The sequence below is a fragment of the Oncorhynchus masou genome, chromosome 18 (assembly GCF_036934945.1).
Source record: "Oncorhynchus masou masou isolate Uvic2021 chromosome 18, UVic_Omas_1.1, whole genome shotgun sequence".
NCBI classification, from domain to species: domain Eukaryota; kingdom Metazoa; phylum Chordata; class Actinopteri; order Salmoniformes; family Salmonidae; genus Oncorhynchus; species Oncorhynchus masou.
Genome location: NC_088229.1, coordinates 73,300,264 through 73,318,122, shown reverse-complemented (window position 1 = coordinate 73,318,122; position 17,859 = coordinate 73,300,264). Strand labels below are relative to the sequence as shown.

The window sequence follows — 17,859 nt, the reverse complement described above, 5'->3', positions numbered from 1 at the left end:
ATGACGTTTTTTAATCCGCCTCCGTTTCGACAGGTGCATGATAATGGCCCATTCTAAATCAGAACTAATTTCACACATACAAGGTGGATAATATACAGTACCAATCAAAAAATAGTTTGGACACATCTACTCATTCCAGGGTTTTTCTTTATTTAAAAAATATATATTTTCTACATTGTAGAATAATAGTGAAGACTATCAAAACTATGAAATAACACCTATGGAATCATGTAGTAACCAAAAAAGTGTTAAACAAATCTAAATATATTTGAGATTCTTTCAAAGTCGCCACCCTTTGCATGGTTGACAGCTTTGCACACTCTTGGCATCCTCTCAACCAGCTTCACCTGGAATGCTTTTCCAACAGTCTTGAATGAGTTATGTAGAAATGTATATGTAATGTATGTAATGTAGAAAATATTTTATTTTTTTTTAAATAAAGAAAACCGTTGAATGAGTAGGTTTGTCAAAACTTTTGACTGGTACTGTATGTATTGTGAAGACAGTTGCTTTCATATTTCTGTTCATTGTTAATCAATTCAAATGTTACCCACATAACAGCAGGCTATATACGTGAAAAACAGATTTTGTTTGACTGCTGATGACCAAGGCAGTTAACCCCACTGTTCCTAGGCCGTCATTGAAAATAAGAATTTGTTCTTAACTGACTTGCCTAGTTAAATAAATAACTGTCAGATAGAAGGACCTGTTTCTTTGTTATCAACTCAACACAGAATAGCCGCATGTTCGCACTCCCTCTGAAATTGTTTGGGGAAAAATATCCTCTCTACTTTATTCAGCTATGTTCAATTGTATTATTCTTACTATAAAATTATATAAAAATAATGCCACAGGAATTATAAACAAATCTTGTCTGCTAGATTAACTAGTGTAGCCCACAGCCATATGGCATAGCCAGATCAGGACCGAACATGAGGACAACTCAGAGTATGCTATTCTGTTCTTCTGAAATAGACTACCTTTTTCTTCATGTTTCTTTAGACCTGTCTAAAATAAATAATGGATTTATTGTGAAGGTGTAGGTGATTTTACATGGATCTATTAGACTTTTTAACATGTAGATGTTCCAAAGGTCTGCATCAGTAGAAGCCAGGAGATGCTAAACGTGTTTCTGTTCATTAACGGTCAATTACCGTGACAATCACCGGCTGGGTTTAATGACTGTCACAGCCCTACTTATTGGATAATATTTGTATGTGTCTGGGTGTAGTTTGAAGGAAGTGGAAGCTAGTTTCTGGACCTATTGCTGACTAGCGTTAGCGTAAAGTCGACAGGAACAGCGAGCATGCTATTTAGATGAAAATAATTAATTGCCAAAATCTCACACTAACTCTTTAAATCAGACAGTTGGGTTTCATATGCCCTGAAACAATGTTTTGTTCTTCATGAAACAAGCATCTTTGTCCAAACTTTTGACGGGTACTGTATGCATTGTGAAGACAAATTTGCTTTCATATTTCTGTTCATTGTAAATCAATTCAAATGTTACCCACATAACAGCAGGCTATATACGTGAAAACCAGATTTTGTTTGAATGCTGACAACTTCAAAATAATGACATGTACAACAAAAAATTGGACTATTGCATTAAAATATATTAGCAGTAGGCTATGGGGCGGCAGGGTAGCCTAGTGGTTAGGGCGTTGGACTAGTATCCCAAAGGTTGCAAGTTCAAATCCCCGAGCTGACAAGGTACAAATCTGTCGTTCTGCCCCTGTAACAGGCAGTTAACCCACTGTTCCCAGGCTGTCATTGAAAATAAGAATTTGTTCTTAACTGACTTGCCTAATAAAATAAAGGTAAAATTTACAAAACTCAAACATCTCTACTCACTCACGCACACAACAACAGTGTTACATTCAATCCTATGGACATATTTTATGTATTTTGTCAAAGTTAAAATGTTGGGAGTGACATAACGTTGACACAGACACACATGACAGCAGACACACATGACAGCAGACACACATGACAGCAGACACACAGCACAGCAGACACACATGACAGCAGACACACATGACAGCAGACACACAGCACAGCAGACACACAGCACAGCAGACACACAGCACAGCAGACACACATGACAGCAGACACACAGCACAGCAGACACACATGACAGCAGACACACAGCACAGCAGACACACAGCACAACAGACACACATGACAGCAGACACACATGACAGCAGACACACAGCACAGCAGACACACATGACAGCAGACACACATGACAGCAGACACACATGACAGCAGACACACATGACAGCAGACACACAGCACAGCAGACACACAGCACAGCAGACACACAGCACAGCAGACACACATGACAGCAGACACACATGACAGCAGACACACATGACAGCAGACACACAGCACAGCAGACACACATGACAGCAGACACACATGACAGCAGACACACAGCACAACAGACACACAGCACAGCAGACACACAGCACAGCAGACACACATGACAGCAGACACACAGCACAGCAGACACACATGACAGCAGACACACAGCACAGCAGACACACAGCACAACAGACACACAGCACAGCAGACACACATGACAGCAGACACACAGCACAGCAGACACACATGACAGCAGACACACAGCACAGCAGACACACAGCACAGCAGACACACATGACAGCAGACACACATGACAGCAGACACACAGCACAGCAGACACACATGACAGCAGACACACATGACAGCAGACACACATGACAACAGACACACAGCACAACAGACACACAGCACAGCAGACACACATGACAGCAGACACACAGCACAGCAGACACACAGCACAGCAGACACACATGACCACAGACACGCATGACAGCAGACACATGACAGCAGACACACAGCACAGCAGACACACATGACAGCAGACACACAGCACAGCAGACACACATGACAGCAGACACACAGCACAGCAGACACACATGACAGCAGACACACATGACAGCAGACACATGACAGCAGACACACATGACAGCAGACACATGACAGCAGACACACAGCACAGCAGACACACATGACAGCAGACACACATGACAGCAGACACATGACCACAGACACACAGCACAGCAGACACACATGACAGCAGACACACATGACAGCAGACACAGCACAGCAGACACACATGTGGGTGGAGGGGTGGATGAGTAGGTGGATGGAGGAGTAGGTGGATGGAGGAGTAGGTGGATGGAGGAGTAGGTGGATGGAGGAGTAGGTGGATGGATGAGTAGGTGGATGGAGGAGTAGGTGGATGGAGGAGTAGGTGGATGGAGGAGTAGGTGGGTGGAGGAGTAGGTGGGTGGAGGAGTAGGTGGATGGAGGAGTAGGTGGATGGAGGAGTAGGGTGGGTGTGTCTGCTGTGCTGACTCATATGGTTTTTAGTCTGTCTGTAGTCACTCTGATGCGTCAGACCTGTCTGTCTCTCTGTTTTTTAGTGTGTGGTTGCATATCTGTAGTCTACGACAATGTGTCCTCAGTGCGTCCTCTGTTATGATCTTCTGGGCCTAATCAGCCAGAGTAGCAGAGAGAGGACTGGATGAGAGGAGGAGAGGAGGAGTGGATGAGAGGAGGAGTGAAGAGGAAAAGTGAAGTAGAGAAGCAGTGAGAAGTCAAGGAGAGACCAGGGATAGGCAGCGTTGACCAGTAGTTTTGGAAAAGGCAGACTAGAGTTGAGTGGAGTATGAATGGGGTGAGGGAGTGAAGGAGAGGAAAGAGATGGAGAGGAGTGGAGACTAGATGGGTATGGAGACCAGGACAATAGCTGAGTGGAGAGTAGTGGGTATGGAGACCAGGCCAGTAGCTGATTTGAGACTAGATGGGTATGGAGACCAGGCCAGTAGCTGAGTGGAGACTAGATGGGTATGGAGACCAGGACAATAGCTGAGTGGAGACTAGATGGGTCTGGAGACCAGGCCAGTAGCTGAGTGGAGAGTAGTGGGTATGGAGACCAGGCCAGTAGCTGATTTGAGAGGAGTGGGTATGGAGACCAGGCCAGTAGCTGATTTGAGAGGAGTGGGTATGGAGACCAGGCCAGTAGCTGATTTGAGAGGAGTCGGTATGGAGACCGGGCCAGTAGCTGAGTGGAGAGTAGTGGGTATGGAGACCAGGCCAGTAGCTGAGTGGAGAGTAGCGGGTATGGAGACCAGGCCAGTAGCTGAGTGGAGAGTAGTGGGTATGGAGACCAGGCCAGTAGCTCAGTGGAGACTAGATGGGTATGGATACCAGGCCAGTAGTTGCGGATAACCTCGAATTAGTGAAAGGGTTGAGCTTTCACTAATGAGATTTTTTCGGGCGGTTCTCTTTTGGGGACAATTGAATAACCCTTTATGGCTCTAGGTAGCACCTTGTTTTCTAAGAGTGTAGGGTAAACTGTAGGAAACCAGTAGCCAGAATAGGGGGAGGGGGGGGGTGAGTAGAAGAGAGAGGCAGAGTTGAGAAGTAGAGTGCAGAGCGGTAGGGAGTGCAGACCATTATAAGAGAGGGAAGAGGGGGGGGGGGTCATTTGTAATTACAGGAGCCCAGCGGAGAGTAGAGCTCTATCATCATTCTGCCCTTAGGAAGGAATGCTGCTCATCTTCTAGTGTAATTACATCCATTTAAACCGGCCCTGCCTGTCTGCCTGCCTGGCTGGCCCCACTGTAGACACTAGACCTGGGACGATAAACTCATCTTATAGTGTAATTACATCCATTTAAACCGGCCCTGCCTGTCTGCCTGCCTGGCTGGCCCCACTGTAGACACTAGACCTGGGACGATAAACTCATCTTCTAGTGTAATTACAGCCATTTAAGCCAGCCCTGCCTGCCTGGCTGGCCCCACTGTAGACAGCGAGCTGGGACAATAAACAGAAAATTACCAACACCGAAGCAATTTTGCTTACCTCTGTAATTTTGTTGTTTAGGCGACACAACATTCCTGCAGATTTTTTGGTTCTAAAACCATTATTTGGGCAACACTAGCTAGGTTTCCTTCCAATGGGCAACACTGGCTAGGTGTCCTTCCAATGGGCAACACTGGCTAGGTGTCCATCCAATGGGCAACAGATTTGAATGCAGATAATCTAACCTCTACATAATGAAAGTCTGTACAATCGCTTTACACACTAAAAGTGATAGTTGCGGCACACTCAGTGAAACCATTAACTCATGTGCCCGATGTTCAGACCAAGTCCACAGAACTGCAAACACATGATCCGCTTTACACTCAGTTTGCAAATTGTAAAACACACTTTTTGCAAAACACTAAACACACAGTTCTCTACATATTAGACACATCATTCAAAACTAACAGGTCATTGTGTTTTGTTTTAGAAAACACTGCCATTCAAAACACCACGCTCATTTACCTATTATAGAGCATTGCACTAGTAACCGAAAGGTTGCAAGTTCAAATCCCCGAGCTGACAAGGTACAAAGTCTGTTGTTCTGCCCCTGAACAGGCAGTTAACCCACTGTTCCGAGGCCGTCATTGAAAATAAGAATTTGTTCTTAACTAACTTGCCTAGTAAAATAAAGGTAAAATAAAAATAAAAAAATTACCTACAACCCAATGCTCACGTGTGAAAACATTTCTATTGCTAATTTCTTCACTTAGAAATCAGAGCTTGAGTTTAGGCTTCGGGTTGGCTTTCTTGGTTTGGACAACAATGAAGGCTGATTTTGGAGAGGAGGAGGAGGAAGAGGAGGAGGAAGAGGGGGAGGAGGAAGAGGAGGAGGAAGAGGGGGAGGAGGAAGAGGAGGAGGATGTAGAAGAGGAGGAGGAGGAAGAGGGGGAGGAAGAGGGGGAGGAGGATGAATAAGAGGAGGGGGAGGAAGAGGGGGAGGAGGAAGAGGAGGAGGATGAAGAAGAGGAGGAGGAGGAAGAGGGGGAGGAGGAAGATGAGGAGGAGGAGGAAGAGGGGGAGGAAGAGGAGGAAGATGAGGAGGATGAGGAAGAGGGAGGAGGAAGAGGGAGGAGGAAGAGGAGGAGGATGAAGAAGAGGAGGAGGAGGAAGAGGGGGAGGAAGAGGGGGAGGAGGAAGAGGAGGAGGAAGAGGGGGAGGAAGAGGGGGAGGAGGAAGAAGAGGAGGAGGAGGAAGAGGGGGAGGAGGAAGAGGGGGAGGAGGAAGAGGAGGAAGAGGAGGAGGATGAAGAAGAGGAGGAGGAGGAAGAGGGGGAGGAAGAGGGGGAGGAGGAAGAGGAGGAGGATGAAGAAGAGGAGGAGGAGGAAGAGGGGGAGGAAGAGGGGGAGGAAGAGGAGGAGGATGAAGAAGAGGAGGAGGAGGAAGAGGACTATTGGTTTATATTCTACTGTATTTGCTTTGTCTGTTTCTGTTCATCCTGAAATCTGGATGAAAATACAATGTTTTGTGTAAATATATACTGAATGGGCATACCTGCTGTGTATATGGGTGCACATACATGTGGGTCTTATGACAAACTGGACCCCACTGAACATGTAAAAGACCCTCGTGTTTTACCTTTGCCACATCCGTGTGTAGTTGGCGTTTATAAGAGATAATCATTTGATGGTTTGTGTGTCGAGTTTTGATGCAAAAACACAATTTTGAGAAGAGTTACAGTTTTTCCCAATTGTTTACACACTAAAATTGGAAGATGAAACGCAAATCACCGAAACCTGAAAACTCATCTACCAAATCCCAAAACCAAGTCTGCAAAATTGCAAGAACAATTCTTGATTTACACTCAGTTTTCAATTCTATTTTTGCAAAACACTACACACAGTTCTCTACATTAGGCTCCAACATTCAAAATAAAACATCTCTTCTGTCCCTTTGGAAAGCAACACCAATCACAATGCCAAGCGCCATGCACCAATTGGCAACACCCACTGCTCACTAGTTGCTGAATCATTCACTTAGAAATCAGAGCTTATAAAAGACTATAAAAGACCATGAGCTATGCTGTTCTGGAGGAATGGAAGTCAATGGTGAAGCAAGAGCTGGAGGTGAAGGAGTGAGAGGAAGAGGAAGAGGAGGACGAGGAAGGACAGTTGTCTCAGATGAGAAAAGGGCCACATTGGTTGACCATGTATGCAGAGAGTTCAGCCCAACCTGAGCCGCTACAAGGTTACATCTATCATCCGAACATTCAGAAATGACAACCGGTACGTTACCTACCATCTACTCTAGGCTCTTTACGTACGTTTACTGCAGTCCGACACATCAGTAGGCTTTTGTTACTCAGTGATTGTTGGCCAATGTTACAGTAACGTCATTTCATATCGAAAGAAAATAGATTTCTTTTTAGTGTACCGTAACCAATCATATCATATTTGTGGATGTTCTGCATAACTGAGACACGGCCAAGGCTGTGGTGGAAGACACCGTTCACACCAGAACAGGAGAGCGGCTATTGTGAACATGGTGGTGGTCAACAATACCATTAGACTAGGAGAAATCCAGAACCACATAAATGCAGACAACACAATATTAAATAACATTCACGAGCTTGTCTATGTAACAGTAGAACTTTAGACCGTCCCCTCGCCCATTACCCGGGCGCGAACCAGGGACCCTCTGCACACATCAACAACAGTTACCCTCGAAGCATCGTTACCCATCGCTCCACAAAAGCCGCGGCCCTTGCAGAGCAAAGGGGGAACCACTACTTCAAGGTCTCAGAGTAAGTGACTGCTCTGGGTTTATGTCACATATTGTCTTGTCTGTTTCAGAGAGGCTTGGAGCTGGATTCCACTGCAATTCAGCACGTTTATATTTACATTGATGAGGCTTCAACCTAGCCAAAAGAAGGGGACAGGGACAGAACATTATTGGCCCCCGTGTCATTGTGAATGTCCCCGGACAGCGTGGAGGCAATATCACCATGTGGCGCAGCCGTTAGCCAGCAAGGCATCCTCCATCACCATGCCAACCTTAGTCCCTACAACACCGCCCTTCTCGTCACATTCCTGGACACACTACACGGCTTCCTCATTCTAGCCCAGCAGAGGGGTGGACCAGAGCGGCCCAGGTATGTTGTCGTCTGGGACGACGTGAGTTTCCACCGGGCTCCTCTGGTCCGCGACTGGTTCGTCGACCACCCAGAATGTATTGTTCTATACCTCCCACCATATCAGCCATTTCCTAAACCCAGGTGAAGACTTTTTTCCGGGCGTGGCGATGGAAGGTGTATGACCTTCAACCCCTGACACGCAACCCTCTCCTCCTGGCAATGGAGGATGCATGTGGTGAAGATGATGTGGGGGGCTTTCGGCGGCTGGATCCGTCACTCCAGAACATTCTTCCCCTACTGTTTAGCCAGGGAGAACATCGCTTGTGATGTAGATGACGTGCTGTGGCCAGACCAAAATAGGAGGCAGGATGCAGACACATGTCAAATAGGAGGCAGGATGCAGACACATGTCAAATAGGAGGCAGGATGCAAACACATGCCAAATAGGGGAGAGGATGCAGACACATGTTAAATAGGAGGCAGGATGCAGACACATGTCAAATAGGAGGCAGGATGCAGACACATGGCAAATAGGAGGCAGGATGCAGACACATGTCAAATAGGAGGCAGGATGCAGACACATGTCAAATAGGAGGCAGGATGCAGACACATGTTAAATAGGAGGCAGGATGCAGACACATGCCAAATAGGGGAGAGGATGCAGACACATGTTAAATAGGAGGCAGGATGCAGACACATGTTAAATAGGAGGCAGGATGCAGACACATGTCAAATAGGAGGCAGGATGCAGACACATGTCAAATAGGAGGGAGGATGCAGACACATGTCAAATAGGAGGGAGGATGCAGACACATGTTAAATAGGAGGGAGGATGCAGACACATGTCAAATGGGAGGCAGGATGCAGACACATGGCAAATAGGAGGCAGGATGCAGACACATGTTAAATAGGAGGCAGGATGCAGACACATGTCAAATAGGGGAGAGGATGCAGACACATGTTAAATAGGAGGCAGGATGCAGACACATGTTAAATAGGAGGCAGGATGCAGACACATGTTAAATAGGAGGCAGGATGCAGACACATGTCAAATGGGAGGCAGGATGCAGACACATGGCAAATAGGAGGCAGGATGCAGACACATGTTAAATAGGAGGCAGGATGCAGACACATGTCAAATAGGGGAGAGGATGCAGACACATGTTAAATAGGAGGCAGGATGCAGACACATGTCAAATAGGAGGGTAGATGCAGACACATGTTAAATAGGAGGCAGGATGCAGACACATGCCAAATAGGAGGGAGGATGCAGACACATGTCAAATAGGAGGCAGGATGCAGACACATGTCAAATAGGAGGCAGGATGCAGACACATGTCAAATAGGGGGGAGGATGCAGACACATGTCAAATAGGGGAGAGGATGCAGACACATGTCAAATAGGAGGCAGGATGCAGACACATGTCAAATAGGAGGCAGGATGCGGACACATGTTAAATAGGAGGGAGGATGCAGACACATGTCAAATAGGAGGCAGGATGCAGACACATGTTAAATAGGAGGCAGGATGCAGACACATGTCAAATAGGAGGCAGGATGCAGACACATGTCAAATAGGAGGCAGGATGCAGACACATGTTAAATAGGAGGCAGGATGCAGACACATGTCAAATAGGAGGCAGGATGCAGACACATGTTAAATAGGAGGCAGGATGCAGACACATGTCAAATAGGGGGGAGGATGCAGACACATGTCAAATAGGATGCAGGATGCAGACACATGTCAAATAGGAGGGAGGATGCAGACACATGTTAAATAGGAGGCAGGATGCAGACACATGTTAAATAGGAGGCAGGATGCAGACACATGTTAAATAGGAGGCAGGATGCAGACACATGTTAAATAGGAGGCAGGATGCAGACACATGTTAAATAGGAGGCAGGATGCAGACACATGTCAAATAGGGGAGAGGATGCAGACACATGTTAAATAGGAGGCAGGATGCAGACACATGTCAAATAGGAGGCAGGATGCAGACACATGTTAAATAGGAGGCAGGATGCAGACACATGTCAAATAGGAGGCAGGATGCAGACACATGTTAAATAGGAGGGAGGATGCAGACACATGTCAAATAGGAGGGAGGATGCAGACACATGTTAAATAGGAGGCAGGATGCAGACACATGTTAAATAGGAGGGAGGATGCAGACACATGTTAAATAGGAGGCAGTAATGCAGACACATGTTTTTTCTTATATTTTGCATGTGTGTTTTTTTTGTGTGTGTTTAGAGTTTTGAAAGAATGAGCCACATTCATTTTTTAAATTTTCAAAACACAAGTGTTTAAAAATACTCCATTTTGGAAATAAATGACAATGTTTTAGTTACTGTTTTGCTTGTGTGTGTGTGTGTGTGTGTGTTTATTTTTGTATATTTGCGTCGGTATACATTACTGTAACAATATTTTACAACCGGCTACAGTGTCACACTGAAAAGGCATAAAACATAGTAGTGTTTTGTGTTGATCACAAACCTACTGCTGGGATATTCATAGTGTTTTGTGTTGATCACAAACCTACTGCTGGGATATTCATAGTGTTTTGTGTTGATCACAAACCTACTGCTGGGATATTCATAGTGTTTTGTGTTGATCACAAACCTACTGCTGGGATATTCATAGTGTTTTGTGTTGATCTGTGTGGTGTTTGGTAGACAGGTCTATTCCAATGGCGTGTCTCATTTTGACGCAAAAATAAATAAATGTTGAAAGCGATTAAACAGTTTTGAATTCAGTGTTTGCTTTTGTTTGTGGTTTTAGGAAAATGTGCCAAAGATTTGGCAAACGTGTGGGGAAAACTGTAAAGTAGTTTTGACTGAAGGGTTTTGCGAGAGATGTGTGAGGTTTTTGCATGTTGTGTGTGTGTGTGTGTGTGTGTGTGTACATGCAGGAGGAGCAAACAATCTAATAACAAAACTTAAGCTCCATCCATTGTAACAAGCAGGCGTGTGTGTGTGTGTGTGTGTGTGTGTGTGTGTGTGTGTGTGTGTGTGTGTGTGTGTGTGTGTGTGTGTGTGTGTGTGTGTGTGTGTGTGTACATGCAGGAGGAGCAAACAATCTAATAACAAAACTTAAGCTCCATCCATTGTAACGTGCAGACGTGTGCGTGTGTGCATGTGTGTGCGCGTGTGTGTGTGCGTGCGTGTGCGTGTGGAGTCTCACGAGGAACGGAACCATAGTTTCAGAAATCACGTGTCAGCAAATATTTTTTAAAGAACTGAATCGATCATCATGTCATCAGAATAAGACACTTGGTATTTATTGGAAAGGAGCATCAAGCTCATCACAGTGCACTTTCACCACCCTGTGAAGTTCAGAACTTATTTCATCTGTAGCCTAATAAACTGCATGCTTTCCCCAACGAGTCGAAGTGGGAGGACCACATAACATGACTCAATGGAATTAAATATATTTTTAACAAGCCAGTTATGAACATATTATTATATTCAATGACGGCCTTGTTCAGCAGCAGAACGACAGATTTTTACCTTGTCAGCTCAGGGATTAGATCTAGCAACCTTTCAGTTACGAGTCCAACGCTCTAACCACTAGGCTACCTGCCGCCCCTACACTCTAACCACTAGGTTACCTGCCGTCCCTACACTCTAACCACTAGGTTACCTGCCGCCCCTACACTCTAACCACTAGGTTACCTGCCGTCCCTACACTCTAACCACTAGGTTACCTGCCGCCCCTACACTCTAACCACTAGGCTACCTGCCGTCCCTACACTCTAACCACTAGGTTACCTGCCGTCCCTACACTCTGACCACTAGGCTACCTGCCGTCCCTACACTCTAACCACTAGGCTACCTGCCGCCCCTACACTCTAACCACTAGGTTACCTGCCGTCCCTACACTCTGACCACTAGGCTACCTGCCGTCCCTACACTCTAACCACTAGGCTACCTGCCGCCACTACACTCTAACCACTAGGCTACCTGCCGTCCCTACACTCTAGCCACTAGGCTACCTGCCGTCCCTACACTCTGACCACTAGGCTACCTGCCGTCCCTCCACTCTAACCACTAGGCTACCTGCCGTCCCTACACTCTAACCACTAGGCTACCTGCCGTCCCTACACTCTGACCACTAGGCTACCTGCCGTCCCTACACTCTAACCACTAGGCTACCTGCCGTCCCTACACTCTGACCACTAGGCTACCTGTCGTCACTACACTCTAACCACTAGGCTACCTGCCGTCCCTACACTCTAACCACTAGGCTACCTGCCGTCCCTACACTCTAACCACTAGGCTACCTGCCATCCCTACGCTCTAACCACTAGGCTACCTGCCTCCCCTACGCTCTAACCACTAGACGACCTGATAAGTCAGTCTAGAGCCCTCCCTCTAATGATAAGTCAGTCTAGAGCCCTCCCTCTAATGATAAGTCAGTCTAGAGCCCTCCCTCTAATGATAAGTCAGTCTAGAGCCCTCCCTCTAATGATAAGTGAGTCTAGAGCCCTCCCTCTAATGATAAGTGAGTCTAGAGCCCTCCCTCTAATGATAAGTCAGTCTAGAGCCCTCCCTCTAATGATAAGTCAGTCTAGAGCCCTCCCTCTAATGATAAGTGAGTCTAGAGCCCTCGCTCTAATGATAAGTCAGTCTAGAGCACTCCCTCTAATGATAAGTCAGTCTAGAGCCCTCCCTCTAATGATAAATCAGTCTAGAGCCCTCCCTCTAATGATAAGTCAGTCTAGAGCCCTCCCTCTAATGATAAGTCAGTCTAGAGCCCTCCCTCTAATGATAAGTCAGTCTAGAGCCCTCCCTCTAATGATAAGTCAGTCTAGAGCCCTCCCTCTAATGATAAGCCAGTCTAGAGCCCTCCCTCTAATGATAAGTCAGTCTAGAGCCCTCCCTCTAATGATAAGTCAGTCTAGAGCCCTCCCTCTAATGATAAGCCAGTCTAGAGCCCTCCCTCTAATGATAAGTCAGTCTAGAGCCCTCCCTCTAATGATAAGTCAGTCTAGAGCCCTCCCTCTAATGATAAGTCAGTCTAGAGCCCTCCCTCTAATGATAAGTCAGTCTAGAGCCCTCCCTCTAATGATAAGTCAGTCTAGAGCCCTCCCTCTAATGATAAGTCAGTCTAGAGCCCTCCCTCTAATGATAAGTCAGTCTAGAGCCCACCCTCTAATGATAAGTCAGTCTAGAGCCCTCCCTCTAATGATAAGTCAGTCTAGAGCCCTCCCTCTAATGATAAGTCAGTCTAGAGCCCTCCCTCTAATGATAAGTCAGTCTAGAGCCCTCCCTCTAATGATAAGTAAGTCTAGAGCCCTCCCTCTAATGATAAGTCAGTCTAGAGCCCTCCCTCTAATGATAAGTCAGTCTAGAGCCCTCCCTCTAATGATAAGCCAGTCTAGAGCCCTCCCTCTAATGATAAGTCAGTCTAGAGCCCTCCCTCTAATGATAAGTCAGTCTAGAGCCCTCCCTCTAATGATAAGTCAGTCTAGAGCCCTCCCTCTAATGATAAGTCAGTCTAGAGCCCTCCCTCTAATGATAAGTCAGTCTAGAGCCCTCCCTCTAATGATAAGTCAGTCTAGAGCCCTCCCTCTAATGATAAGTCAGTCTAGAGCCATCCCTCTAATGATAAGTCCGTCACACACACATTGACTGTAGAGGCATATGAGGGATAGAGTTGGAGAGACACAGACATCTACAAAGGTAAGTTGCAGAGAGAGAGAGGGAGAGAGAGAGTTGCTGTATGTCTAGTTGAGTGTGGACTGGAGTCCACTAGAGAGAGAAAGAGAGAGAGATGTGTCTGGTTGCTGTCTGTCTAGGTGAGTGTGGACTGGAGTCCACTAGAGAGAGAAAGAGAGAGAGAGATGTGTCTGGTTGCTGTCTGTCTAGGTGAGTGTGGACTGGAGTCCACTAGAGAAGCTCCATGTGACTACATGTCATGGCAACCAAACAGTCAGCCGGTCAGCCAGCCAGTCAGCAACACAGGGCATATTTGCTCAACTCGGCTATCAAGCATAGCGGCAGAGTGGAAAGACGAACAGTGGCGCCTGGCACACCGAACAGTCATAAAACACACACACACACACACACACACACACACACACACACACACACACACACACACACACACACTTCTTACAGAAAAGGGTGCAGTCATTCTCTACCATGTCTGAGCTTGACTTCCTGAGTTACAGTGACATTGGTCTACAGGTGATGTGGAAAGAGGGACAACAATATCCCTCTGTCCTTCTATCCCTCTGTCCCTCTGTCTCTCTGTCCCTCTGTCTCTCTGTCCCTCTGTCTCTCTGTCCCTCTGTCTCTCTGTCCCTCTGTCTCTCTGTCCCTCTGTCTCTCTGTCCTTCTATCCCTCTGTCCCTCTGTCTCTCTGTCCCTCTGTCTCTCTGTCCCTCTGTCTCTCTGTCCCTCTGTCTCTCTGTCCCTCTGTCCCTCTGTCCTTCTATCCCTCTGTCCCTCTGTCTCTCTGTCCCTCTGTCTCTCTGTCCCTCTGTCTCTCTGTCCCTCTGTCCCTCTGTCTCTCTGTCCCTCTGTCCCTCTGAGCCTCTGTCCCTCTGTCTCTCTGAGCCTCTGTCCCTCTGTCCCTCTGTCTCTCTGTCCCTCTGTCCCTCTGTCTCTCTGTCTCTCTGTCTCTCTGTCCCTCTGTCCCTCTGTCTCTCTGTCCCTCTGTCCCTCTGTCTCTCTGTCCCTCTGTCCCTCTGTCCCTCTGTCTCTCTGTCCCTCAGTCTCTGTCTCCCTCCCCTTTCTCTCCCCCTTTCTCTCTCCCTCTTCTCCCCCTTTCTCTCTCCCTCCTCTCCCCCCATCCTCCCCTCCCCCTTTCTATCTCCCTCCTCTCCCCTCTTTCTCTCTCCCTCCTCTCCCCCCTTTCTCTCTCTCCTTCTCTCTCCCCCCTTTCTCTCCCCCACCTCTCTCTCTCCCTCCTCTCCCCCTATCTCTCTCCCTCCTTTCTCTCTCCCTCCTCTCTCTCTCCTCTCTCTCTCCCCCTCCTCTCCCCCTTTCCCTCTCCCTCCTCTCTCCCTTTCTCTCTCTCCCTCTCTCTCCCCCTTTCTCTCCCCCTCCTCTCCCTCCTCTCCCCCTTTCTCTCTCCCTCCTCTCCCCCTTTCTCTCTCCCTCCTCTCCCCCTTTATCTCTCCCTCTCTCTCCCCCCTTCCTCTCTCCCTCCTCTCCCCCCCTCTCTCTCCCTCCTCGCCCCCCTCTCTCTCTCCCTCTCTCTCCCTCCTCTCTCTCTGCCCCCTTTCTCTCTCCCTCCTCTCCCCCTTTCTCACTCCCTCCTCTCCCCCTCTCTCCCTCTCCTCTCCCCTCTCTCTCTCCCTCTCTCTCCCTCCTCTCTCTCTGCCCCCTTTCTCACTCCCTCCTCTCCCCCTTTCTCTCTCCCTCCTCTCTCTGTCTTTACCTCACTCTCTGTCTCTCTCCCCCTTTCTCTCTCTCTCTCTCTCTCAACTTCAATTCATTTCAGTAGACTTTATTGACAAGCCTACAGTGGCTTGTGAAAGTTTTCACCCCCCTTGGCATTTTTCCTATTTTGTTGCCTTACAACCTGGAATTGAAATAGAGGGGGGGTTGTATCATTTGATTTAAACAACATGCCTACCACTTTGATGATGCAAAATATTTGTTTTATTGTGAAACAAACAAGAAGTAAGACACAAAAAAACTAGAGTGAGCGTAACTATTCACCCCCACAAAGTCACTACTTTGTAGAGACACCTTTTGCAGCAATTACAGCTGCAAGTCTCTTGGGGTATGTCTCTATACGCTTGGCACATCACTGGGATTTTTGCCCATTCGTCAAGGCAAAACTACTGCAGCTCCTTCAAGTTGGATGGGTTGTGCTGGTGTACAGCAATCTTGAAGCCATAGACAGATTTTCAATTTAATTGAGGTCTGGGCTTTGCCTAGGCCATTCCAAGACATGTAAATGTTTCCCCTTAAACCACTCGAGTGTTGCTGTAGCAGTATGTTTAGGGTCATTGCCCTGCTGGAAGGTGAACCTCCGTCCCAGTCTCAAATCTCTGGATGACTGAAGACCTCAAGAATTTCCCTGTATTTAGCACCATCATTCCTTCAATCCTGACCAGTTTTCCAGTCCCTGCCGATGAAAAACATCCCCACAGCATGATGCTGTCACCACCATGCTTCACTGTGGGGATGGTGTTCTCGGGGTGATGAGAGGTGTTGGGTTTGTGCCAGACATAGCATTTACCTTGATGAATAAAAAGCTGAATTTTGTTCTCATCTGACCAGTACCTTCTTCCATATGTTTGGGGAATCTCCCACATGCCTTTTGGCGAACACCAAACATGTTTGCTTATTTTTTTCTTTAAGCAATGGCCTTTTTCTGGCCACTCTTCCATAAAGCCCAGCTCTGTGGAGTGTGCGGTTTAAAGTGGTCCTATGGACAGATACTCCAATCTCCGCTGTGGAGCTTTGCAGCTCCTTCAGGGTTGTCTTTGGTGTCTTTGTTGCCTCTCTGATTAAAGCCCTCCTTGCCTGGTCTGTGAATCTTGACAGGTTTGTTGTGGTGCCACATTCTTTCTATTTTTAAATAATGGATTTAATGGTGCTCTGTGGGATGTTCAAAGTTTCAGATATTTTTTATAACCCAACCCTGATCTGTACTTCTCCACAACTTTGTCCCTGAGCTGTTTGGAGAGCTCCTTGGTCTTCATGGTGGTGCCACTTGCTTGGTGGCGTTGCAGACTCTGGGGCCTTTCTGACCTGTTTGGAGAGCTCCTTGGTCATCAAGCAGATGTTAATGCGAGTGTAGCGAAATGCTTGTGCTTCTAGTTCAGACAATGCAGTAATAACCAACGAGTAATCTAACCTAACAATTCCAAAACTACTACCTTATACACACAAGTGTAAAGGGATAAAGAATATGTACATAAAGATATATGAATGAGTGATGGTACAGAACGACATAGGCAAGATGCAGTAGATGGTATCGAGTACAGTATATACATATGAGATGAGTATGTAAACAAATTGGCATAGTTTAAAGTGGCTAGTGATACATGTATTACATAAAGATGCAGTAGATGATATAGAGTACAGTATAAACGTATACATATGAGATGAGTAATGTAGGGTATGTAAAAATTATATTAAGTAGCATTGTGTAAAGTGGCTAGTGAATATATATTTTTTTATATTTTTACATCAATTTCCATCAATTTCCATTATTAAAGTGGCTGGAGTTGAGTCAGTGTGTTGGCAGCAGCCACTCAATGTTATTGGTGGCTGTTTAACAGTCTGATGGCCTTGAGATAGAAGCTGTTTTTCAGTCTCTCGGTCCCAGCTTTGATGCACCTGTACTGACCTCGCCTTCTGGATGATAGCGGGGTGAACAGGCAGTGGCTCGGGTGGTTGTTGTCCTTGATGATCTTTGTGGCCTTCCTGTAACATCAATACCAGTAGTAGTAGACATGGGATCAACATCAATACTAGTAGTAGTAGTGGTAGACATGGAATCAACGTCAATACTAGTAGTAGTAGACATGGGATCAACATCAATACTAGTAGTAGTAGTAGACATGGGATCAACATCAATACTAGTAGTAGTAGTAGACATGGGATCAACATCAATACTAGTAGTAGTAGACATGGGATCAACATCAATACTAGTAGTAGTAGTAGTAGACATGGGATCAACATCAATACTAGTAGTAGTAGACATGGGATCAACATCAATACTAGTAGTAGTAGACATGGGATCAACATCAATACTAGTAGTAGTAGACATGGGATCAACATCAATACTAGTAGTAGTAGACATGGGATTACCATCAATACTAGTAGTAGTAGACATGGGATCAACATCAATACTAGTAGTAGTAGTAGACATGGGATCAACATCAATACTAGTAGTAGT

At 46.4% G+C, this 17,859-nt stretch overlaps 1 protein-coding gene across 1 annotated transcript in view; it reads left to right on the top strand.

The window, feature by feature from the left end:
* Positions 1–6,930: 6,930 nt before the first annotated feature.
* The window catches only part of LOC135559426 (netrin receptor UNC5B-b-like), a 78,836-nt gene continuing 67,907 nt past the window's right edge, over positions 6,931–17,859 (top strand). Inside the window, exons 1-2 of the mRNA XM_064993578.1 lie at positions 6,931–6,992; positions 7,845–8,086. Coding sequence (XP_064849650.1) covers positions 6,931–6,992; positions 7,845–8,086 — 304 coding nt within the window. The remainder of the gene's footprint in view (positions 6,993–7,844; positions 8,087–17,859) is intronic.